Source organism: Netta rufina (genome assembly GCF_964035555.1).
Source record: "Netta rufina genome assembly, chromosome: 18".
NCBI classification, from domain to species: domain Eukaryota; kingdom Metazoa; phylum Chordata; class Aves; order Anseriformes; family Anatidae; genus Netta; species Netta rufina.
Window position 1 is genome coordinate 10,599,371 of NC_140142.1, and position 25,551 is coordinate 10,624,921.

Sequence of the window (25,551 nt, forward strand, 5' to 3'; positions counted from 1 at the left end):
CATTTCAATGTGAGGCTCCTGAGACAAGTTGGGATTTATATCTCTTGTCCTTAGCAGCACCAGCAAAAACAACTGTGCCCACTGGGTCTCCCCATCCTGCATTTCCATTCAGAAGAGAGGTAGCTTTTAAACTAGAAGAGGGTAGATTTAGATTGGATATTCAGAGGAAATAGTATTCTCTGAGAGTGTGAGGCACTGGAACAGATTGACCAGAGGAGCTGTAGGTGTCCCACCCCTGGAAGTATTCAAGGCCAGGCTTAATGGGGCTTTGAGCAACCTGGTCTGGTGGAAGGTGCCCCTGACTATGGCAGGGCAGTTGGAACTGGTTGATCTTTAAGGTGCCTTTGAAACTAAATCTTTCTATGTTCTTGTGATCTTATGATTAATGTGACTGACCAGACTTGTTTCCCGTCACTGCCTCCCATTCTTATTTTTCCTCATTGCATGGGAAAAAGTCTTGGATCAGATCCCCTCAGTGCTTAGCTGATTGTCAGGGCTAAACCACAACATATTGCCGTTGGTGACTGGGCTTGAGCTTCTGCTAAAACTATTACAGCTAATGGGTTAATCTCAACAAGTTTTCCAGATGAAGCCAGTGCACAGATTCCTCTTTGCCAGTCTAGAGGCAAAGAGCAAGGCAGGGCACTTGGAGTCTAAGACCAGCCCAAGCCCCATGTTAAAAGTCCTTAAAACTCCCCACTTCTGAGCTTCCCATTTTCCTGCCTAAGTGCACCCATTCCGTCCTGGGACAGGTCCAGAGAGGACAACACAGCCCATGGAGAAACTACTTCACTGCTTCAAACCCATCATCTCCTCCCCCACCCTTGCATTTTGAAGTGGTCGCTTTTTGTGGTCATCTGTTCTGATCCTTTCTATGTCTAAACACATAGGGAAAGGTGAAGGAGTAAATTCCTGTCTTTGCTGAACAAGTTTCTCTTGTGGTTTTTGTTTTAGTTTTGTTTGTTTTCCTGTTAGAGGAGTAGTTTGATTTACAGAGGAGAGTAATTTACTACAATCATCAGAGACTTGAGTAATGAGTTTAACCTACTTCACTCCTGGTGCCTGTGAGAACTTGTTCTCCTGAGGATCCCCCAACAATCAATGAAGGCAAGAAAAAGTGCTCGTGTCTGGGTCATCCCAGCCTAGAACTGCCATGCAAAATAAAGGTGAGGGATCTCTTTCAGATGCTCTTCTCTCTCTCAGCATTGACGGGATGGGAGTAAGTCAAATAGCTCAACCTGAAGGATGTGACTTTTAGACAAGTGAAATATAAACCTACACAGTAGTACTTGGTACTTTGCTTTTTTTAGGCACTTCCTCTTTGTACTACAAGGACTATCCTTAAGCTTTTGAAGAGGACAAGATTTTTCCACCGCTCAGAAAAACAAGGCATTTAGTTGAGAATGTCTGATAGTAAGAACAAAGAGCAATTCTGGATATATTTGCTTTTTAGTGCAGAAAGAAGTCAGATGAGATTGTGATAGATCTGTTTCTACTGACCTGGTGGGACCGTAATGAATTTTGGCCTTACTTTACAGTACTGAAAGAGGCAAGCTACACTCGGTCCCCATTTTCCTTCTTTCCTCAAGAAATAAGGGAAGATGACAAAGAAGAAATCACAGCACTACAAAAGAAAGACCTGAAATTTCTTTCTCTTGAAATAAACCAGGGGATCCTCAGCTGCTGGTAGTCCAAAAAGGCAAGTACTGAAGAGGAGAGAGAATAACTTTCAATATACATATTTGAATTCATGGTTTAGCATCTACATAATAGAAAATACTTGTGCAGAAGATGAGATTTCCTTTTGAAACATTGTTACAACGGGTGTTTGCAATTGTTCTGAGTAAATGAGGACCTTCCCGGGAACAGGGTGCAATCGCTAACAACCCGTTATTAGTCCTGTGTTCTTGAGAAAGAATCATTTGTGGCTGATGGACAAGGTTGGAAAGAAGACAAGAAATTCCCTGTTGACTCTGCATGATATGTGAAATGGAAAGGTCAGAGTGTGAGGAAGGTCCAACAGAGTCTCCTCTCTCTGTTGTATAGGAAGCCTGCAAGCAAGGAAAGAGAGAAGGAAGGAGATAACCTTGCATCCACACCATGAAATTATTTTACTTGGTTTTGCCATGTTCCTGCCTCAGCAGGATGAATGGAAATTGGGCATGGGAGTAGGCAATGGAACTGTCATTTCTGAATTCATCCTCTCAGGCTTCACAGAGCTTGAACAAAGGTTACAGCTATTTTTCTGCATGGTCCTTCTACTCATGTACCTGACTACAGTGATGGGGAATGCAGCCATCATTTTCCTGGTGTGTGTGGATAGCCGCCTACAAACCCCCATGTACTTTTTCATTGGCAATTTGGCATTCCTGGAAATCTGGTTTACGTCCTCCACAAGCACCAAACTCTTGGTTATTCTGAGCTCTGGCAGGAGAACAATCTCAGTAGGCGGCTGCTTTGCCCAGTCCTCCTTCTATTTTGCCCTGGGTGGTGCAGAATTAGCTCTCCTTGTGGTCATGTCCTTTGACCGTTACATTGCCATCTGCCAGCCTTTGCGCTATGCTGCCATCATGAAGCATCAGCTCTGCATCCAGCTGGTTGCTGCTGTTTGGGTCATGGGCTTCATATTCTCGATTTACCGCCTGGTGCTGCTCTCCAAGCTCACTTTCTGTGGTTCGAACAAGATCCAGCACTTTTTTTGTGACAGCACCCCCTTATTTCAACTGTCTTGCTCTGACATCACCCTGCTTTGGAAAATAGACTCGTTTTTCATATCGTTTATTGTGCTGTCTTCCTTGTGTTTAACTCTGGCATCTTACACGCACATCTTTTTCTGTATTCTACAAATGCCAGCAGCCTCTGCAAGGAGAAAAGCTTTTGCTACATGTTCCTCCCATCTCACCACCTTGGCCGTTGTCTATGGAAGCTGCATAGCTCTCTATGCACACTCCTCAGGACATGTTTCTTTGGAGACCAACAGCATTGTAGCTTTGCTGAACACTGTCCTGTACCCATTCTTAAACCCATTCATCTACAGTCTTAGAAACAAGGCCGTGATGCTGGCCCTGAAGGAAGTTATGGCCCTTGCATCAGCACAGCTTTTCCCCTAATCGTGATGCATTTTTGAAGAGCATATGTCCAAGTGCCTTCAACTGGAGAGACTGGGAGCCAGGGACTTGTCCTGGGCAGGCTGAGTGTCTGATCACAGCTGCTGGAGAGAACTACCTTGCACACACACACACACATGCACACATTCACACACAGACACCACCACTTTACATTTCCTACTAATGGGCCTCTGTCCTGCTCAGCCAGAGAGGGGATCAGGATAAGGCCATTTCCGCTGTTTGTGCTTGTGTGAACACTGAGTGTGCATGCCTGCATTCACCTATGTCCAGCCATGTATTGATGCCTACGTGTTGTCTGTGTGGGCTTGTGTGTGTGCCTGCTGGGTGTACGCACTCTGCCTTGCTCTTGTTGGACCCAGGGGCATGGAGCTGCAGCAGCTTCAGGTCTCTTAGGATTCTGGAGTGGGCTCTTGGTTGAATAGAGGTATGTGCCTGCAGGGCACAAAAACATCTCTGTGTGTGACATAGATGTGGAAAGGCTGAAAGGAGTGGAAAGGCAAAAGGGCAACCGCAGATTGAAAAAAAAAAGGGGGGGGGGGAGGGAGGGAAGTCATTTTAATATTTTTAATTTCACTGAACTTTCATAACTTGAAAAGTTCTAAGCTTCTTAAATGCAGGAATTGAGTGAGGAATAAAAAGTCACTATATTCTGCTGTTACTAACATCCCCATCCAGAGAATGATCAGTCTCTGAAGTGTAGAATATCACCAATACAGGTGAAATCTTCTACTGCCAAGTAGACAGATTAAGAGAAGAAAGTACTGAATAGATAAATAAATAAATAAATAAATAAATAAATAAATAAATAAATAAATAAAGCACAGCCCTTCCATGGCAAATGGAAGGGCTGTATTTCCACCCCTGGAGCAGTCGATTCCAGGTGGACTGGACAGCCCTTCAAGGGAAAGCAAGTTGTGGTCTGCACGCTGATGCCAAAGGGCTGGAGAAAAGCATGTCAGTAATATCAGTTGTGGCATACCGCTTGGCTGCCTTGACTCTAGTTCATATTGAAGTTCTACCATGTCCAGCACTGCAGCACTCAGAAGTGGCATGACTTCATTCAGGCCACGAGAGTCCACTGGCCATATGGGACTATTAAAGGGTGAGAGAGTCTTGCTGTTCACCCCTTGGCTCTCCACTTGATGAGCCAGATCATGGATAGGAATCAGGAAGTCTCAGTTAGTGTGATACTGCCTCAGGTGCACCATTGGGGTGGCCATCAGCACCTGCTCTTCTCTGACCCCCAACAAATCCACAACAGAAGGGTCCTGTGAGAGACCAGATCAAGGCAGACAGCTGTTTGATGTCCTCTGTCTCCAAGGCAGATATGCCAACCCCCCCACCCCGAAAACTTTTGGCTCTTGGAAGTACCCTCTCCTGCAGTAGTCTATGCCAAGGATGTACAGAGCCTCCAGGCCAGTCCCAATTACCTCCAATACTGTTACCGGTTGGGATCCCCCTGTCACTGCAGAAATACAAATGGACTTGCCCCTTTGTGGTTTGATGGCATTACAGTACACTTTGTACCAGTGTCCACTTGAGCCTTTCACTCTTGTGTGTCTGAAGTTCCAGGCCATCAAATCCACACAGTCCAATAAACCCAACTGTCTCTTCCCTCAAGCTGGCTGGAAGCAGCGCCCCTCTAGCCCTGGTCACAGTATTTGTTACTGTGTCTCAGGGACTGCCTACTGGAAACTGGAGCAGCAATTTTCTCAGAAGGCCCCTCTTTGACCATTGTTTCTCCTTGAAATTCACATGTCCATACCTCTAGGGTCAAGGTAGTTTTCCTATCCCATTTTCTCATGTCTTCTCCATGGTCATGCAAGTAAAACCATTGGGTGACGTGTGGTGTGTACCCACCCCTTTCTTGAGCACAGTGGAGGCCGGTGACAAGTGGTGCACCTTGGGGAGTCTGTGCTGAGACTAGTACTGTTGATTATCTTTATCAATGATCTAGACAGTGGGATCAAGTACACCCTCAACAAGTTTGCAGATGACACCAAGCTGAATGTTGCAGTTGATACAATAGAAGAAAAGGATGGCATCCAAAGGATCTGGACAAGGTTGAGATTTGGGACAACATGAACCTAATAAGTATAATAAGCTCTCTGTAAATACCTTAATAGAGGCTGCAGCAAGGTGGGGATTGGACTATTCTCCCACGTGCCTGGTGACAGGATGAGGGGGGATGAACTAAAGTTGTGCCAGGGGAGTTTTAGGTTGGATATTAGGAAGAACTTCTTTACCAAAAGGGTTGTTAGGCATTGGAATGGGCTGCCCAGGGAAGTGGTTCAGTCACCATCCCTGGAGGTCTTTAAAAGACGTTTAGATGTAGAACTTAGCAATGTGGTTTAGTGGAGGACTTGTTAGTATTAGGTTGGAGGTTGGATTCGTTGATCGTGGAGGTCTCTTCCAATCTAGATGATTCTATGTTTCTGTGATTACCTGGTCCAACCATCATCTGGTCCTGGATCTGGGCCACGGCAATCCCAAGCACAAATTCAGGCTGGGAGGAGAACGGGTAAGGTGATTCTCCCCCTCCACTCTGCTCTCCCAAGACCTCACCTGGAGTACTGCATTCAGCTCTGTGGCTCCCAATATAACAATGACATGAAGCTATTAAAGCAAGTCCATATGAGGACCGCAAAGATGATCAAGGGGCTAGAGCACCTCACTTATTAAAACAGGCTGAGGAATTGGGGTTGTTCAGCCTGGAGAAGAGAAGGCTCTGAGGAGATTTCATAGAATCCATCCACTACTTAAGGGGGGGCAACAGGAAAGCAGGGGAGAGATATTTTCTCAGAGTGTGCAGTGATAGGACAAGGGGAATGCTTTTAAACTGAAAGAGGGTAGATTTAGATTAGATATTCAGATGAAGTTCTTGGCTTGGAAGTGAGGCACTGGAACTGGTTTTGTGGGTCCAGAGATCACACACAGGTAGTTTGGATCAGCCCCTGCCCTTGTGTTTGAAGGGACAGCTGGCAAGAATGGAGAGGCATCAGTGAAATCATGGGAATAGCAGAGTGAGAGCAAGGTGGAGAAGAGAAGTGGCTGTCTGCAGCTTTTAGAGAGGAGTGGGACAGCATAGGAAAGCCTGCAGAGGAGAAGGCAGAGTGCTCTGGCAAAAATGGAAGGCTGCAGTAGCACTGACATCTTTGTGACCGCAGCCATGGCTTATGAGGAGACAAATTATACTCATGGCATTGGGACCATGTATTCTCCGTTCAACTGTGTGCAAATGCTGGGAGGTGTCATACCATTGTCCTTCACATGATATTATGGGAATCTCCCACTACCCCACAGAACCCAGGAAGAGCCCTGAGTGAGATATGGGGGTGCATGATCTCTCCTCCAGGCTGGGGTAAAGACTTGACCTTTCTGCTTTTGTCTGACCAAAACAAAGAGGCTCAGAGAACCCAGGGCTTCCCCTATGGAGATGGACATAGGGAGGAAAAGCAGACTCTTGAGGCCTGACAGCGCATGGACAACCTTGCTCCTCACCACCCCAACCCTGACACTTCTCTCATTGGCCACCTGGCGCTTGCATCACTTTCCCTTACACCACACAACTGCACTGAAGTCTGCAGCTGGATGTTACAGCCCCTTTGCACCAGCACCCATCTGCTTTCCTCAGAGACCTGTCTGCACACAAGCACAGAAGGGTTTTTCCTTATTATAAAACAAACAACAAGAAAACATGCAGCAATTTTCCAAACAGCAAAGCAAGCTCCTCATCTTGTACGTCTCCAGTCAGGTTTACCTTCCCAAAAGCATGACTGTAAATTAAGTATTTTATATTGACTGATGAGAAATTATAGGTTTTAAGATTGGTAATATTCCATATGATCTTAATTCAATCATAAATGATGAGAAGCTTGCTACAGAAACAATTAGGCAGACTGCTAACTGATGGGCAAGCTTGAATTCAATGAAGCTCAAAGCAGCAACTGGGTCAGTGAGAGTGGTCTGAATGATCAAAGAGTAAGGGGGGGCAAAACAGGAGAACAGTGGAAAGTGCATAGGTCCAGACAGGCAGCTAGAAAGGAGACATTCAATATGGATAGTTTATTCTAGAGGGGTGGAAGTGCCTGGAAGATGAGGGAGTACACCATGATGGAGAAAGCAATGAAATGCAAGTACAGGTGACCATCAGTATTTCTTCTCCTGTGATGAATAGAGATCCTGAAAATTCACCTGAAGAAGGACATAGATAACTGGTGAAGGAAGTGTCTTTTTGTGCCATCACCAATGCAGATTACAAAAATACTTCCACACGCCATGGTAATATGTCCCACCCAATTCTTGTCATCCTGTGGGGCAGGGCAGAGGGAGCTGACAGCCAAGGGACACATTTGGGTGACAAAGACGGGACTCAGCAGAGACAAGGAGTCCAGGCAGTGGGGTGGGGGAGGCCAGGAGGAGCAGCCCAAGGGGTGCTGCTGCTTGTGAGGACACGTTTGTGGCAGCAGCCTGAGTGGGCAGCAGCTCTGTGGAGGTGAGGGGAGGCCAGGAAGTGCATGCCAAGAGCCCTCCTGCCAGCAGAGACAAGGCCGGGGCTGAGGCCAAGGGGAGAGGCAGGACCAGGGCAGGGGGCTGCAAGGGCCATGCTGAGTTCCCTGCCCCTACTGCTCTGGGCTCCCTTTGTGCAGCCCTGGCTCTGCAGCACCAAGCCCTGCTGGGAGCCCTCCCCTAAATGCTGCCACCGCTCCCTCATGCTTCTGTTGCCCTCTGCCAGGCACTGCCCAGCCCAGCCCAGCCCCTGCCCACCTCTCCCCACTTCGATGCCCTCTCCCCAGTCCAGCCCAGCCCAACAGCCCAGGCTGGGCTGGCCCCAGGGCAGTGCCCACCGCAGGCTGCTGCAGGGCTCTGGGCATGGCCACCACAGCTGCAGCCTCTCGCAAGGCACCACAGCTGCTGGGACAAAGGTGGCTCTGGGCCTCCCCAGCAGCCCCAGGGCTGGGGACAGTCATGGCTTGGGAAATGGAGGTCCGTGAAGCTGTAGGAGTCCTGGTCTCTTGTCTGGGAGATCCCCAGCACCGAGTGCCTGTGTCCCGCAGGGCCAGCCCCAGTCCCCAGGCCAGCACAGGAGGCCTGGCCCAGGCACAGGACACCTCCAGATTCCCCTGCAGGATGACATTTGCCATCAGTCCCAGCCCCTTTCGGACACTCCCAGGCCAGTAAAAGGACAGCTACTATTTGCTGGCACCACAGCTGCTGGGACAAATGCAACTCTGGGCTTCCTCAGCAGCCCCCATGCTGCGGCCAGCCATGGCTCAGGAAATGGACGGACATTAGGCTGCATTCTTCTTCACCAATGTTATAAGTTGCCCCCTTAATTAATTTTCAGAGAGCACCGTGTTAATCATAGAAAGGAATTTATTGAGTAAGCAAGCAGAAAGCAAAACAGCACTGGGCGGCCGGGGAGTCTCTGCTCCTCCAACGGCGCGCACATCACCTCCGCCAGGGTCCCTTTTTATATCTTGGTAATTCCAGGATTACGCAGCACATCCTGGTATGTTCTGCGACTGCGCGCACTGTTGCTAGGGGGTCATCTCTGTCCCTCTGGTGGTCGTGAAGATGAAGGCCATAGTCTTCCTCGGCGTTGTGGTTCAACTTCTTTTTTTTTTTTTTATTTGGTCATGTTGGCCCAGCATGAGACAGGAAGGCAGGATGTTGAGACACTAGTTTAACAACTTATCAGGAGATGGTTACATGAGCTTTGCAACAGTGTCTTTGAACAAAAGAGGCAACTGAGATGCAGAAAGAGAGAAGGGGAGGGGGTTCTCTTCTTCTGTTACATTAAGCAAAAGAATTTTCATACTGTCTAGCCAAGCATTATAGAGCTCCTTACTTCAGCAGGGAGCTTTCGCAACTCCCACTCCTCAAACAGAACTCCTTGTTTTTTATAATACAAAAGACAATGAACAAACATTTATGGCTTGTTCATAAACCCTCTTCCTCTCTGCTCAAGTGTATCTAGCGACTCACCGAGGCTGTCCGTGTCCAATCGTCCTCATGGAGCAGTCACTCCTGTCCTAGCCTGATCGTGTCACCTTCCTGCTTAGTGTGGACAGTGGTGGCTATGGTTTGGGGCAATCTTACCCGTCCTGGAGAGCATTGGCAGCTCTTCCTTCCAGCTGACTTCTCAAGGTGAGAGCAGCCAGGAGTGTGCCGTGGACTGGTCCAATCGCCGTGTGATTCTGGCTGAAATAGAAGAAGCTCCAAATGGAGCAGCATCCCTCTGTGAACATGGGCAGCCCCTGCCTCTCTGCCCGAGGCTCTACCGCGACTCACCAAGGCCGTCCGTGTCCCATCGTCCTCATGGAGCGGTCACTGCCCTCCTGGCCTCATCGTGTCACCTTCCTGCCTGCTGTTAGAGGCAGGTGGATGTCGGTTGGGGCGATCTTACATGTACATGCCCTTGAGAGCATTGGCAGCTCTACTGTCCAGCTGAGTGCTCGAGGCCAGAGGCTCGAGGCCTTTTTCATTTCTGGCTGAAAAAGGAAAAGCAACAAACGGAGCAGCATCCCCCTGTAACCATGGGCAGCGCTTGCCTGAGTGCCCAAGGGTCTCCAGTGACTCACCGAGGCTGTCCCTGTCCCGTAATCCTCATGCAGTAGTCACTCTTGTCCTGACTTGAACTTGTCACCTTCCTGCTTGCTGTTAGAGCCTGGTAGGTGTGGCTGGAGCAATCTTACCTGTCCTGGAGAGTGTTGGCAGCTCTTCCTTCCAGCTGAGTGGTCAAGGGCAGAGAGGCTAGAAGTTTGCCGTGGTCTGGTCTCACAGCTGTGTGTGTCTGGCTGAAAGAGAAGAAGCACAAAAAAAGCAGGACCTCCCTGTGACCATGGGCAGCCCCTGCCTCTCCGCTCAAGAGTATCTAGCAACTCACCGAGGATGTCTGTGTTCTGTCTTCCTGATGCACCATTCACTGCCATCCTGCCCCTATTCTGTCAGCTTCCTGCTTGCTGTGGACCATTGGGGGTGTAGCTTCATTCCAGCACTGTCAGTGTCTCCAGCTGTAACAGAGGAGGCGATGAACCGAGCAGCCACCCCCTCTCAGCACTGGAAGCCATTCCTTCCTCCTTGCACCAGGCTCTCCCAGCCTCACACCAAGGCTGTCCATCTTGCATCTTCCTGATATCCAGGAGATCTTCCTTGTAGCTTAAATGTGTCATATTCCCACTTAGCGTGGTGACACCGTGGTGGAGAATGGCTTGTGGCTGTCTTAACTGTGCTGTAGAGTGTTGGCATCTTTTCTGGCTGAGTTCTCAAAGCAAGAGAGGCCAGCAGTGTGCCATGGTCCGGTCTCATTGCTAGGTATGTTTCTGTCCAAAAGAGGAAAAGCACCAAATGGAGCAGCATCCCCCTGTAACCATGGGCAGCGCTTGCCTGAGTGTCCAAGGGTCTCCAGCGACTCACCGAGGCTGTCTGTATCCCATCATCCTGATCCAGCGGTCACGCATGTCCTGACCCAATCCTGTTACCATCCTGCTTGCAGTAAGAGCATGGCTGGTGTGGGCTGGGGCGATATTACCTGTCCTGGAGAGCATTGGGAGCTTTTCCTTACACCTGACTTCTAAAGGGGAGTGTGGCCAGGATTATACCGTTGTCTGGTTCCATGCTGTGCATTTCTGGCTGAAAGAGAAGCACCACAAGACAGAGCAGCATCCCTCTGTGAACACGGGCAGCTCCTGCCTCTGTGACCAAGGGTCTCTAGTGACCCACCGAGGCTTTCCGTGTTCCGTCGTTTCCATGGAGTGGTCACTGCCATCCTAGCCTGATGGTGTCACATTCCTGCTTTCTGTGAACAGTGGTGGATGTGGGTTGGGGAGATCTTACTCTTACTGGAGAGCGCTGGAAGTTCCTTCCAGATGTCTTCTCAAAGGGAGAGTCGCCACAATTGTGCCGTTGTCTGCTTCCCATCGCTGTGTGTGTCTGACTTTAATAAGAGAAAGAAAAAACAGATCAGCATCCCCATGTGACCAGGGGCTGACCCTGCCTCTGTGCCCAACAACCTCGAGCGTCTCACCATGTCAATCCGTCTCCTGTCATCCTGACTGAGCGGTCACTCCCATCCTGGCCCAAGCGTGTCACTGTCCTGCTTGCTACGAGACCATGCTGGGGTGTGGTTTGGGGAAATCTTACCGGTCCTGGAGAGCATTGGCAGCTCTTCCTCCCAGAAGAGTGGTCGAGGGCAGACAGGCCAGAAGTTTGCCGTGGTCTGGTCTCATCTCTGTGTATGTCTGGCTGAAAGAGAAGAAACACAAAACAAAGCAGCACCTCCCTGTGACCATGGGCAGCCCTTGCCTCTCAGCTCAAGAGCATCTAGCGACTCACCGAGCCTGTCTGTGTCCCGTCTTCCTCATGCAGCATTCACTGCCATCCTGCCCCCATTCTGTCAGCTTCATGCTTGCTGTGGACCATCGGGGGTGTAGCTTGGGGCGATCTTACCTGTCCTGGAGAGGGTTGGCAGCTCTTCCTTCCAGCTGATTTCTGAAGGGGAGAGTGGCCAGGAGTGTGCTGTGGTTTGCTCCCATCGCTGTGTGAATCTGGCTGCAAAAGGAGAAGCACAAAACGGAGCAGCATCCCTCTGAGACCACAGGCTGCCCCTACTTCAGTGCCCGAGGGTCTCCAGCAACTCACCGAGGCTGTCATTATCCTGTCGTCTTCATACAGCGACCACTCCCGTCCTACCCCGATAATGACACCGTCCTCCTTGCTGTTAGAACCTGGTGGCTGTGGGTTGGGGGGATACTACCTGTTCTGCAGAGCGTTGGCAGCTCTTATTCCAGCTGATTTCTCAAGGGGAGAGTGGCCTGGAGTGTGCTGTGTTTTTGTGCCAATGGCTGTGTGATTCTGGCTGCAAAAGAGAAGCACCAAAAGGAGCAGCATCCCTCTGTCAACACGGGCAGCCCCTGCCTCTGTGATCAACGGTCTCTAGAGACTCACCGAGTCTGTCTGTGTACCGTCGTCCTCATGGAGCTATCACTGCCATCTTAGCACAAGAGTGTCACCATCCTGCTTACTGTTACAGCCTGCTGGGTGTAGGTTGGGGAGATCTTACCTGTCCTGGCGCACGCTGGAAGATCCTTCCAGCTGACTTCTCAAGGGGAGAGAGGCCAGGAGTGTGCCGTGGTCTGGAGTCAATTCTGTGTGTATCTGGCTTTAAAAGAGAAGGAAAAAGAGGAGCAGCATTCCTCCATGACCATGGGCAGCCCCTGCCTCACTGCCCGAGGCTCTACCACAACTCACTGAGGCTGTCATTGCTCCATCATCCTGATCCAGTGGTCACTCCCGTCCTACCCCGATCATGTCACCATCCTTCTTGCTGTTAGAACCTGGTGGGTGTGGGTTGGGACAATCTTACCTGTCCTGGACAGTGCTGGTAGCTCTTCCTTACAGCTGACTTCTCAAGGGGAGGGTGGCCAGGATTGTGCCGTGGTCTGGTTCCATCGCTGTGCATTTCTGGCTAAATGAGAAGCACCACGAGACAGAGCAGCATTCCTCTCTGAACACGAGCATCCCCTACTTCTGTGCCCAAGGGTCTCCAGCGACTCACCAAAGCTGTCCCTGTCCCATCGTCCTCATGGAGTGGTCACTGCCCTCCTGGCCTGATCATGTCACCATCCTCCTTCCTGTTACAGCCTGGTGGGTGTGGGTTAGGGAAATCTTACCTGTCCTGTAGAGCGTTGGCAGATTTTCCTTCCAGTTGAGCGGTCGAGGGCAGAGAGGCTAGAAGTTTGCCGTGGTCTGGTCTCATCTCTGTGTGTGTCTGGCTGAAAGAGAAGAAACACAAAACAAAGCAGGACCTCCCTGTGACCATGGGCAGCCCCTGCCTCTCTGCTCAAGAGTATCTAGCGACTCACCGAGGCTGTCTGTGTCCCGTCTTCCTCATGCAGCATTCACTGCCGTCCTGCCCCCATTCTGTCAGCTTCCTGCATGCTGTGAACCATCGGGGGTGTGGGCTGGGGCGATCTTACCTGTCCTGGAGAGGGTTGGCAGCTCTTATTCCAGGTGGTTTCTCAAGGGGAGAGTGGCCAGGAGTGTGCTGTGGTTTGGTCCCACCGCTGTGTGATTCTGGCTGCAAAAGAGAAGCACCAAAAGGAGCAGCATCCCTCTGTGAGCACGGGCAGCCCGTGCCTCTCTGCCTGAGGGTCTCCAGTGAGTCACCAAGGCTGTCTGTGTCTCGTTGTCCTGATGGAGCAGTCACTCCCATCCTAGCCTGATTGTGTCACTGTCCTGCTTGCTAATAGAACCCAGCGGGTATGGGTTGAGGCAATCTTACCTGTCCTGGAGAGCGTTGGCAGCTCTTATTCCACCTGACTGCTCAACGGGAGAGCGGCCAGGATTGTGCCTTGGTCTGGACCAATCGCTGTTGGATTCTGGCTGAAAGAGAAGAAGCACCAAACAGAGCAGCATCCCTCTGTGACCCCGGCCACCCCTGCCTCTGTGCCCAAGGGTCTCAAGTGACCCACTGAGGCCATCCCTGTCCCATCATCCTCATGGAGCGGTGACTCTCATCCTCACCCGATCATGTCACCTTCCTGCTTGCTGTTCGAGGCTGGTGCATGTGGGTTGGGGTCATCTTACTTGTCCTGGATAGCGCTGAATGTTCCTTCCAGATGACTTCTCAAAGGGAGAGTCGCCACAATTGTGCCATCTTCTGCTTCCCATCGCTGTGTGTGTGGCTTTAATTAATGAAAGAAAAAATGCAGCAGCATCCCTGTGCGAGCAGGGGCTGACCTTGCCTCTGTGCCCAACAACCTCGAGTGTCTCACCACGTCAATCTGTCTCCCGTCATCCTGATGGAGTGGTCACTCCTGTCCTGGCCCAAGCGTGTCACTGTCCTGCTTGCAGTTAGAGCTTGGTGGGTGTGGGTTGGGGCAATCTTACCTGTCCTGGAGAGTGTTGGCAGCTCTTCCTTACAACTGACATCTCAGGGGGAGAGCGGCCAGGATTGTGCCGTGGTCTGGTCCACACTCCGTGTGATTTTGGCTGAAAGAGAAGAAGCACCAAACGGAGCAGCATCCCTCTGGCAACACGGGCAGCCCCTGCTTCTGTGTCTAAGGGTCTCCAGTTACTCACCGAGGCTGTCCGTGTCCCGTCATCCTCATGCAGCGGTCATTGCCCTCCTGGCCCGATCATGTCACCGTCCTCCTTGCTCTTACAGCCTGCTGGGCGTAGGTTGGGGCGATCTTACCTGTCCTGGAGAGCGCTGGAAGTTCCTTCCAGATGAATTCTCAAGGGGAGAGAGGCCAGGAGTGTGCCGTGGTCTGGAGTCAATTCTGTGTGTGTCTGGCTTTAATAAGAGAAGGAAAAAGAGGAGCAGCATCCCTCCATGACCATGGGCAGCCCCTGCCTGTCTGCCCGAGGCTCTACCACGACTCACCGAGACTGTCATTGTTCCATCATCCTGATCCAGTGGTCACTCCCGTCCTACCCCGATCATGTCACCATCCTGCTTGCTAATAGAACCTGGTGTGTGTGGCCTGGGGAAATCTTGCCGGTCCTGGAGAGCATTGGCAGCTCATTCCAGCTGATTTCTCAAGGGGAGAGTGGTCTGGATTGTGCTGTGGTTTGGTCCCATCACTGTGTGAATCTGGCTGCAAAAGAGAAGCACCAAATGGAGCAGCATCCCCCTGAGAGCACAGGCTGCCCCTACTTCTGTGCCCGAGGGTCTCCAGTGACTCACCGAGGCTGTCATTGTTCCATCGTCCTGATGCAGCGACCACTCCCGTCCTACCCCGATCATGTCACCATCCTTCTTGCTGTTAGAACCTGCTGGGTGTGGGTTGGGGCAATCTTACCTGTCCTGGAGAGCGCTGGTAGCCCTTCCTTACAGCTGTCTTCTCAAGGGGAGGGTGGCCAGGATTGTGCCGTGCTCTGGTTCCATCGCTGTGCATTTCTGGCTAAATGAGAAGCACCACGAGACAGAGCAGCATCCCTCTCTGAACACGAGCATCTTCTGCCTACGTGTCCAAGGGTCTCCAGTTACTCACCGAGGCTGTCCCTGTCCCATCGTCCTCATGGAGTGGTCACTGCCCTCCTGGCCTGATCATGTCACCATCCTCCTTCCTGTTACAGCCTGGTGGGTGTGGGTTTGGGAAATCTTACCTGTCCTGTAGAGCATTGGCAGATTTTCCTTCCAGCTGAGCGGTCGAGGCCAGAGAGGCTAGGAGTTTGCCGTGGTCTGGTCTTGTCGCCGTGTGTGTCTGTTCCTGGATTGTGCTGTTTCTGGCTGAAAGTGGGAAAGCACCAAACAGAACAACAACCCCCTGCAACCATGGCAGTCCCTGCGTCTCTGCTCAAGATTATCTAGCGACTCACCAAGGCTGTCAGTGTCCGTTTGTCCTCATGGAGCGGTCACTGCACTCCTTGCCTGAGCGTGTCACCATACTGCTTTCATTTAAAGGCTTCTGGGCGTAGGTTGATGAGGTCTTACTTGTCCTGGAGAGTGCTGGAAGTTCCTTCCAGCTAACTTCTCAAGGGGAGAGAGGCCAGGAGTGTGCCTTGGTCTGGTCTCATCGCTGTGTGTGTCTGGTTGAAAGAGAAGAAGGACAAAACAAAGCAACACCTCCCTGTGACCACGGGCAGCCCCTGCCTCTCTGCTCAAGAGTATCTACCAACTCACCGAGGCTGTCTGTGTCCTGTCGTCCTCATGGAGAGGTCACTGCCATCCTGGCCCAAGCGTGTCATCATCCTGCTTGCTGTTACAGCATGCTGGGCGTAGGTTGGGGAGATCTTACCTGAACTAGAGAGCGTTGGCAGCTCTTATTCCAGCTGCTTTCTCATGGGGAGAGTGGCCAGGAGTGTGCTGTGGTTTTGTGCCATCGCTGTGTGATTCTGGCTGAAAGAGAAGAAGCCCCAAACACAGAAGCATCCCTCTCTAAGCTTGGGAAGCCCCTGTCTCTGTGCCCGAGGGTCTCCAGCGACTCACCAAGGCTGTCGGTGTTCCGTCAACCTGAAGGAGCGGTCACTCCCGTCCTAACCAGATCGTGTCACCGTCCTGCTTGCAAATAGAACCTGCTGGGTGTGGGTTGGGGCGCTCTTACCTGTCCTGGAGAGCGTTGGCAGATCTTCCTTACAGCTGTCTTCTCAAGGGGAGAGCAGCCAGGATTGTGCCATGGTCTGGTTCCATCGCTGTGCGTTTCTGGCTGAAAGAGAAGCACCACGAGACAGAGCAGCATCCTCCTGAGACCACAGGCTGCCCTTGCCTCTGTGCCCGACAGTCTCCAGCGACTCACCAAAGCTGTCATTGTTCCGTCATCCTGATACAGTGACCACTCCCGTCTTATCCTGATCATGTCACCGTCCTGCTTGCTGTTAGTGCCTGGTGGGTGTGGGTTGGGGAGATCTTACCTGTCCTGGAGAGCGCTGGAACTTCCTTCCACTTGACCTGACTTCTCAATGCGAGAGAGGCCAGGATTGTGCCTTGGTCTCATCCCATCTCTCTGTGTGTCTGGCTTTAATAACAGACAGAACAAACGGAGCAGCATCCCTCTGTGACCATGGGCAGCCCCTGCCTCTCTGCTCAAGTGTATCTAGCGTCTCACCGAGGCTGTCCATGTCCTCTCGTCCTCATGGAGCGCTCACTGCCATCCTGGCCCCAGTGTGTCACCGTCCTCCTTGCTCTTACAGCCTGCTGGGCGTAGGTTGGGGCGATCTTACCTGTCCTGGAGAGCACTGGAAGTTCCTTCCAGATAACTTCTCAAGGGGAGAGAGGCCAGGACTGTGCCGTGCTCTCGTCCCATTGCTGTGTGTGTCTGGCTTTAATATCAGAAAGAACAAACGGAGCCGCACCCCCGTGTGACCACAGGATGACCCTGTCTCTGTGCCCGAGGTTCTCGAGCATTTTACCAAGTCTGACTCCTGCCATCATCCTGTTGGAGTGCTCACTGCCATCCTGGACCAATCGAATCACCTTCCTGTTTGCTGTGGACCTTGGTGAGTGTGGTTTGGGGTGATCTTACCTCTCCAGAAGAGCATGGCAAGTTCTTCCTTCCAGCTGACTTCTCAAGGGGAGAGCGGCCAGGAGTGTGCCGTGGTCTGGAGTCAATTCTGTGTGTGTCTGGCTTTAATAAGAGAAGGAAAAAGAGGAGCAGCATCCCTCCATGACCATGGGCAGCTCCTGCCTGTCTGCCCGAGGCTTTACCACGACTCACCGAGGCTGATATTGCTCCATCATCCTGATCCAGTGGTCACTCCCATCCTACCCCGATCATGTCACCATCCTTCTTGCTCTTAGAACCTGGTGGGTGTGGGTTTGGGAGATCTTACCTGTCCAGGAGAGCGTTGGCAGCTCTTCCTTACAGCTGACTTCTCAAGGGAGAGAGGCCAGGATTGTGCCGTGGTCTGGTTCCATCGCTGTGTGTGTCTGGCTTTAATAAGAGAAAGAACAAATGGAGCAGCATCCCCGTGTGACCAGGGGCTGACCCTGCCTCTGTGCCCAACAACCTCGAGCGTCTCACCACGTCAATCCGTCTCCTGTCATCCTGACCGAGCGGTCCCTCCCATCCTGGCCCAAGTGTGTCACTGTCCTGCTTGCAAAGAGACCATGCTGGGGTTTGGGTTGAGGCGAAATTACCTGTCCTGGAGATCATTGACACCTTTTCCAGCTGACTTCTCAATGCGAGAGGGTCCAGGAGTCTGCCATGCCTTCTCAAGAGGAGAGTGGCCAGGTTGTGCCGTCGTTTTTTTCCATCGCTGTGTGATTCTGGCTGCAAAAGAGAAGCACCAACTGGAGAAGCATCTCTCTGTGAACACGGGCAGCCCCTGCGTCTCTGCTCAAGAGTATCTAGCGACTCACCGAGGATGTCTGTGTCCCGACTTCCTGATGAAGCATTCATTGCCGTCCTGCCCCAACTCTGTCAGCTTCCTGCTTCCTGTGTACCATCAGGGGTGAGGGTTGGAGCAATCTTACCTGTCCTGGAGAGCACTGGTAGCCCTTCCTTCCAGCTGATTTCTCAAGGGCAGAGTGGCCACGAGTGTGCTGTGGTTTGCTCCCATCTCTGTGTGAATCTAGCTGCAAAAAGAGAAGTACAAAACGGAGTGGCATCCCCCTGAGAGCACAGGCTACCCCTACTTCTGTGCCCGAGGGTCTCCAGCAACTCATCGAGGCTGTCAATGTTCTGTCATCCTGATACAGTGGCCACTCCTATCCTACCCTGATCATGTCACCATCCTGCGTGCTAATAGAACTTGGTGGGTGTGCATTAGGGCAATCTTACCTGTCCTGGAGAGCGTTGGCATCTCTTCCTCCAGATGAGTGCTCGAGGTCAGAGAGGCCAGAAGTTTGCCATGGTCCGGTCTAATGGCTACGTATGTTTCTGTCTGAAAGAGGAAAAGCACCAAACGGAGCAGCATCCCCCTGTAACCATGGGCAGCACTTGCCTGAGTGCCCAAGGGTCTCCAGTGACTCACCGAGGCTATCCGTGTCCCATCATGCTCATGCAGTGGTCACTCCCGTCCTACCCCGATCATGTCACCATCCTGCTTGCTAATAGAACCTGGTGTGTGTGGCCTGGGGAAATCTTGCCTCTTCTGGAGAGCATTGGCAGCTCATTCCAGCTGATTTCTGAAGGGGAGAGTGGCCTGGATTGTGCTGTGGTTTGCTCCCATCGCTGTGTGAATCTGGCTGCAAAAGAGAAGCACCAAATGGAGCAGCATCCCCCTGAGACAACAGGCTGCCCCTACTTCTGTGCCCGAGGGTCTCCAGTGACTCACCGAGGCTGTCATTGTTCCGTTGTCCTAATGCAGCGACCACTCCCGTCCTACCCCGATCATGTCACCATCCTTCTTGCTGTTAGAACCTGGTGGGTGTGGGTTGGGGCGATCTTACCTGTCCTGGAGAGCGCTGGTAGCCCTTCCTTACAGCTGACTTCTCAAGGGGAGGGCGGCCAGGATTGTGCCGTGGTCTGGTTCCATCGCTGTGCATTTCTAGCTAAATGAGAAGCACCACGAGACAGAGCAGCATCCCTCTCTGAACACGAGCATCTTCTGCCTACGTGTCCGAGGGTCTCCAGTTACTCACCGAGGCTGTCCCTGTCCCATCGTCCTCATGGAGCGGTCACTGCCCTCCTGGCCCGATCATGTCACCCTCCTCCTTCCTGTTACAGCCTGGTGGGTGTGGGTTTGGGAAATCTTACCTGTCCTGGAGATAGTTGGCAGATTTTCCTTCCAGCTGAGCGGTCGAGGCCAGAGAGGCTAGGAGTTTGCCGTGGTCTGGTCTTGTCGCTGTGTGTGTCTGTTTCTGGATTGTGCTGTTTCTGGCTGAAAGTGGGAAAGCACCAAACAGAACAACAACCCCCTGCAACCATGGCAGTCCCTGCGTCTCTGCTCATGATTATCTAGCGACTCACCAAGGCTGTCAGTGTCCGTTTGTCCTCATGGAGCGGTCACTGCACTCCTTGCCTGAGCGTGTCTCCATACTGCTTTCATTTAAAGGCTTCTGGGCATAGGTTGATGAGGTCTTACCTGTCCTGGAGAGTGCTGGAAGTTCCTTCCAGCTGACTTCTCAAGGGGAGAGTGGCCAGGAGTGTGCTGTGTTTTTGTGCCATCGCTGTGTGATTCTGGCTGAAAGAGAAGAAGCCCCAAACACAGAAGCATCCCTCTCTAAGCTTGGGAAGCCCCTGTCTCTGTGCCCGAGGGTCTCCAGCGACTCACCAAGGCTGTCGGTGTTCCGTCAACCTGATGGAGCGGTCACTCCCGTCCTAACCAGATCGTGTCACCGTCCTGCTTGCAAATAGAACCTGCTGGGTGTGGGTTGGGGCGCTCTTACCTGTCCTGGAGAGCGTTGGCAGATCTTCCTTACAGCTGTCTTCTCAAGGGGAGAGCAGCCAGGATTGTGCCATGGTCTGGTTCCATCGCTGTGCGTTTCTGGCTGAAAGAGAAGCACCACGAGACAGAGCAGCATCCTCCTGAGACCACAGGCTGCCCTTGCCTCTGTGCCCGACAGTCTCCAGCGACTCACCAAAGCTGTCATTGTTCCGTCATCCTGATACAGTGACCACTCCCGTCTTATCCTGATCATGTCACCGTCCTGCTTGCTGTTAGTGCCTGGTGGGTGTGGGTTGGGGAGATCTTACCTGTCCTGGAGAGCGCTGGAACTTCCTTCCACTTGACCTGACTTCTCAATGCGAGAGAGGCCAGGATTGTGCCTTGGTCTCATCCCATCTCTCTGTGTGTCTGGCTTTAATAACAGACAGAACAAACGGAGCAGCATCCCTCTGTGACCATGGGCAGCCCCTGCCTCTCTGCTCAAGTGTATCTAGCGTCTCACCGAGGCTGTCCATGTCCTCTCGTCCTCATGGAGCGCTCACTGCCATCCTGGCCCCAGTGTGTCACCGTCCTCCTTGCTCTTACAGCCTGCTGGGCGTAGGTTGGGGCGATCTTACCTGTCCTGGAGAGCACTGGAAGTTCCTTCCAGATAACTTCTCAAGGGGAGAGAGGCCAGGACTGTGCCGTGCTCTCGTCCCATTGCTGTGTGTGTCTGGCTTTAATATCAGAAAGAACAAACGGAGCCGCACCCCCGTGTGACCACAGGATGACCCTGTCTCTGTGCCCGAGGTTCTCGAGCATTTTACCAAGTCTGACTCCTGCCATCATCCTGTTGGAGTGCTCACTGCCATCCTGGACCAATCGAATCACCTTCCTGTTTGCTGTGGACCTTGGTGAGTGTGGTTTGGGGTGATCTTACCTCTCCAGAAGAGCATGGCAAGTTCTTCCTTCCAGCTGACTTCTCAAGGGGAGAGCGGCCAGGAGTGTGCCGTGGTCTGGAGTCAATTCTGTGTGTGTCTGGCTTTAATAAGAGAAGGAAAAAGAGGAGCAGCATCCCTCCATGACCATGGGCAGCTCCTGCCTGTCTGCCCGAGGCTTTACCACGACTCACCGAGGCTGATATTGCTCCATCATCCTGATCCAGTGGTCACTCCCATCCTACCCCGATCATGTCACCATCCTTCTTGCTCTTAGAACCTGGTGGGTGTGGGTTTGGGAGATCTTACCTGTCCAGGAGAGCGTTGGCAGCTCTTCCTTACAGCTGACTTCTCAAGGGAGAGAGGCCAGGATTGTGCCGTGGTCTGGTTCCATCGCTGTGTGTGTCTGGCTTTAATAAGAGAAAGAACAAATGGAGCAGCATCCCCGTGTGACCAGGGGCTGACCCTGCCTCTGTGCCCAACAACCTCGAGCGTCTCACCACGTCAATCCGTCTCCTGTCATCCTGACCGAGCGGTCCCTCCCATCCTGGCCCAAGTGTGTCACTGTCCTGCTTGCAAAGAGACCATGCTGGGGTTTGGGTTGAGGCGAAATTACCTGTCCTGGAGATCATTGACACCTTTTCCAGCTGACTTCTCAATGCGAGAGGGTCCAGGAGTCTGCCATGCCTTCTCAAGAGGAGAGTGGCCAGGTTGTGCCGTCGTTTTTTTCCATCGCTGTGTGATTCTGGCTGCAAAAGAGAAGCACCAACTGGAGAAGCATCTCTCTGTGAACACGGGCAGCCCCTGCGTCTCTGCTCAAGAGTATCTAGCGACTCACCGAGGATGTCTGTGTCCCGACTTCCTGATGAAGCATTCATTGCCGTCCTGCCCCAACTCTGTCAGCTTCCTGCTTCCTGTGTACCATCAGGGGTGAGGGTTGGAGCAATCTTACCTGTCCTGGAGAGCACTGGTAGCCCTTCCTTCCAGCTGATTTCTCAAGGGCAGAGTGGCCACGAGTGTGCTGTGGTTTGCTCCCATCTCTGTGTGAATCTAGCTGCAAAAAGAGAAGTACAAAACGGAGTGGCATCCCCCTGAGAGCACAGGCTACCCCTACTTCTGTGCCCGAGGGTCTCCAGCAACTCATCGAGGCTGTCAATGTTCTGTCATCCTGATACAGTGGCCACTCCTATCCTACCCTGATCATGTCACCATCCTGCGTGCTAATAGAACTTGGTGGGTGTGCATTAGGGCAATCTTACCTGTCCTGGAGAGCGTTGGCATCTCTTCCTCCAGATGAGTGCTCGAGGTCAGAGAGGCCAGAAGTTTGCCATGGTCCGGTCTAATGGCTACGTATGTTTCTGTCTGAAAGAGGAAAAGCACCAAACGGAGCAGCATCCCCCTGTAACCATGGGCAGCACTTGCCTGAGTGCCCAAGGGTCTCCAGTGACTCACCGAGGCTATCCGTGTCCCATCATGCTCATGCAGTGGTCACTCCCGTCCTACCCCGATCATGTCACCATCCTGCTTGCTAATAGAACCTGGTGTGTGTGGCCTGGGGAAATCTTGCCTCTTCTGGAGAGCATTGGCAGCTCATTCCAGCTGATTTCTGAAGGGGAGAGTGGCCTGGATTGTGCTGTGGTTTGCTCCCATCGCTGTGTGAATCTGGCTGCAAAAGAGAAGCACCAAATGGAGCAGCATCCCCCTGAGACAACAGGCTGCCCCTACTTCTGTGCCCGAGGGTCTCCAGTGACTCACCGAGGCTGTCATTGTTCCGTTGTCCTAATGCAGCGACCACTCCCGTCCTACCCCGATCATGTCACCATCCTTCTTGCTGTTAGAACCTGGTGGGTGTGGGTTGGGGCGATCTTACCTGTCCTGGAGAGCGCTGGTAGCCCTTCCTTACAGCTGACTTCTCAAGGGGAGGGCGGCCAGGATTGTGCCGTGGTCTGGTTCCATCGCTGTGCATTTCTAGCTAAATGAGAAGCACCACGAGACAGAGCAGCATCCCTCTCTGAACACGAGCATCTTCTGCCTACGTGTCCGAGGGTCTCCAGTTACTCACCGAGGCTGTCCCTGTCCCATCGTCCTCATGGAGCGGTCACTGCCCTCCTGGCCCGATCATGTCACCCTCCTCCTTCCTGTTACAGCCTGGTGGGTGTGGGTTTGGGAAATCTTACCTGTCCTGGAGATAGTTGGCAGATTTTCCTTCCAGCTGAGCGGTCGAGGCCAGAGAGGCTAGGAGTTTGCCGTGGTCTGGTCTTGTCGCTGTGTGTGTCTGTTTCTGGATTGTGCTGTTTCTGGCTGAAAGTGGGAAAGCACCAAACAGAACAACAACCCCCTGCAACCATGGCAGTCCCTGCGTCTCTGCTCATGATTATCTAGCGACTCACCAAGGCTGTCAGTGTCCGTTTGTCCTCATGGAGCGGTCACTGCACTCCTTGCCTGAGCGTGTCTCCATACTGCTTTCATTTAAAGGCTTCTGGGCATAGGTTGATGAGGTCTTACCTGTCCTGGAGAGTGCTGGAAGTTCCTTCCAGCTGACTTCTCAAGGGGAGAGTGGCCAGGAGTGTGCTGTGTTTTTGTGCCATCGCTGTGTGATTCTGGCTGAAAGAGAAGAAGCCCCAAACACAGAAGCATCCCTCTCTAAGCTTGGGAAGCCCCTGTCTCTGTGCCCGAGGGTCTCCAGCGACTCACCAAGGCTGTCGGTGTTCCGTCAACCTGATGGAGCGGTCACTCCCGTCCTAACCAGATCGTGTCACCGTCCTGCTTGCAAATAGAACCTGCTGGGTGTGGGTTGGGGCGCTCTTACCTGTCCTGGAGAGCGTTGGCAGATCTTCCTTACAGCTGTCTTCTCAAGGGGAGAGCAGCCAGGATTGTGCCATGGTCTGGTTCCATCGCTGTGCGTTTCTGGCTGAAAGAGAAGCACCACGAGACAGAGCAGCATCCTCCTGAGACCACAGGCTGCCCTTGCCTCTGTGCCCGACAGTCTCCAGCGACTCACCAAAGCTGTCATTGTTCCGTCATCCTGATACAGTGACCACTCCCGTCTTATCCTGATCATGTCACCGTCCTGCTTGCTGTTAGTGCCTGGTGGGTGTGGGTTGGGGAGATCTTACCTGTCCTGGAGAGCGCTGGAACTTCCTTCCACTTGACCTGACTTCTCAATGCGAGAGAGGCCAGGATTGTGCCTTGGTCTCATCCCATCTCTCTGTGTGTCTGGCTTTAATAACAGACAGAACAAACGGAGCAGCATCCCTCTGTGACCATGGGCAGCCCCTGCCTCTCTGCTCAAGTGTATCTAGCGTCTCACCGAGGCTGTCCATGTCCTCTCGTCCTCATGGAGCGCTCACTGCCATCCTGGCCCCAGTGTGTCACCGTCCTCCTTGCTCTTACAGCCTGCTGGGCGTAGGTTGGGGCGATCTTACCTGTCCTGGAGAGCACTGGAAGTTCCTTCCAGATAACTTCTCAAGGGGAGAGAGGCCAGGACTGTGCCGTGCTCTCGTCCCATTGCTGTGTGTGTCTGGCTTTAATATCAGAAAGAACAAACGGAGCCGCACCCCCGTGTGACCACAGGATGACCCTGTCTCTGTGCCCGAGGTTCTCGAGCATTTTACCAAGTCTGACTCCTGCCATCATCCTGTTGGAGTGCTCACTGCCATCCTGGACCAATCGAATCACCTTCCTGTTTGCTGTGGACCTTGGTGAGTGTGGTTTGGGGTGATCTTACCTCTCCAGAAGAGCATGGCAAGTTCTTCCTTCCAGCTGACTTCTCAAGGGGAGAGCGGCCAGGAGTGTGCCGTGGTCTGGAGTCAATTCTGTGTGTGTCTGGCTTTAATAAGAGAAGGAAAAAGAGGAGCAGCATCCCTCCATGACCATGGGCAGCTCCTGCCTGTCTGCCCGAGGCTTTACCACGACTCACCGAGGCTGATATTGCTCCATCATCCTGATCCAGTGGTCACTCCCATCCTACCCCGATCATGTCACCATCCTTCTTGCTCTTAGAACCTGGTGGGTGTGGGTTTGGGAGATCTTACCTGTCCAGGAGAGCGTTGGCAGCTCTTCCTTACAGCTGACTTCTCAAGGGAGAGAGGCCAGGATTGTGCCGTGGTCTGGTTCCATCGCTGTGTGTGTCTGGCTTTAATAAGAGAAAGAACAAATGGAGCAGCATCCCCGTGTGACCAGGGGCTGACCCTGCCTCTGTGCCCAACAACCTCGAGCGTCTCACCACGTCAATCCGTCTCCTGTCATCCTGACCGAGCGGTCCCTCCCATCCTGGCCCAAGTGTGTCACTGTCCTGCTTGCAAAGAGACCATGCTGGGGTTTGGGTTGAGGCGAAATTACCTGTCCTGGAGATCATTGACACCTTTTCCAGCTGACTTCTCAATGCGAGAGGGTCCAGGAGTCTGCCATGCCTTCTCAAGAGGAGAGTGGCCAGGTTGTGCCGTCGTTTTTTTCCATCGCTGTGTGATTCTGGCTGCAAAAGAGAAGCACCAACTGGAGAAGCATCTCTCTGTGAACACGGGCAGCCCCTGCGTCTCTGCTCAAGAGTATCTAGCGACTCACCGAGGATGTCTGTGTCCCGACTTCCTGATGAAGCATTCATTGCCGTCCTGCCCCAACTCTGTCAGCTTCCTGCTTCCTGTGTACCATCAGGGGTGAGGGTTGGAGCAATCTTACCTGTCCTGGAGAGCACTGGTAGCCCTTCCTTCCAGCTGATTTCTCAAGGGCAG

General features: G+C 52.4%; 2 protein-coding genes across 2 annotated transcripts in view; one reads left to right on the forward strand and one right to left on the reverse strand.

Moving 5' to 3' along the window:
* Window positions 1–25,551, reverse strand: part of LOC311216457 (antigen WC1.1-like) — a gene marked incomplete at both ends in the record, with an annotated part of 568,360 nt that overhangs the window by 388,497 nt on the left and 154,312 nt on the right. The gene's annotated exons all lie outside the window — the stretch shown is intronic.
* LOC311216576 (olfactory receptor 6E1-like) lies at window positions 2,163–3,110 on the forward strand (the record flags this gene model as incomplete). The annotated part of the gene is made up of 1 exon (XM_084298109.1): window positions 2,163–3,110. The coding sequence occupies one exon, from the start codon at window positions 2,163–2,165 to the stop codon at window positions 3,108–3,110; it is 948 nt and encodes a 315-aa protein (XP_084154235.1).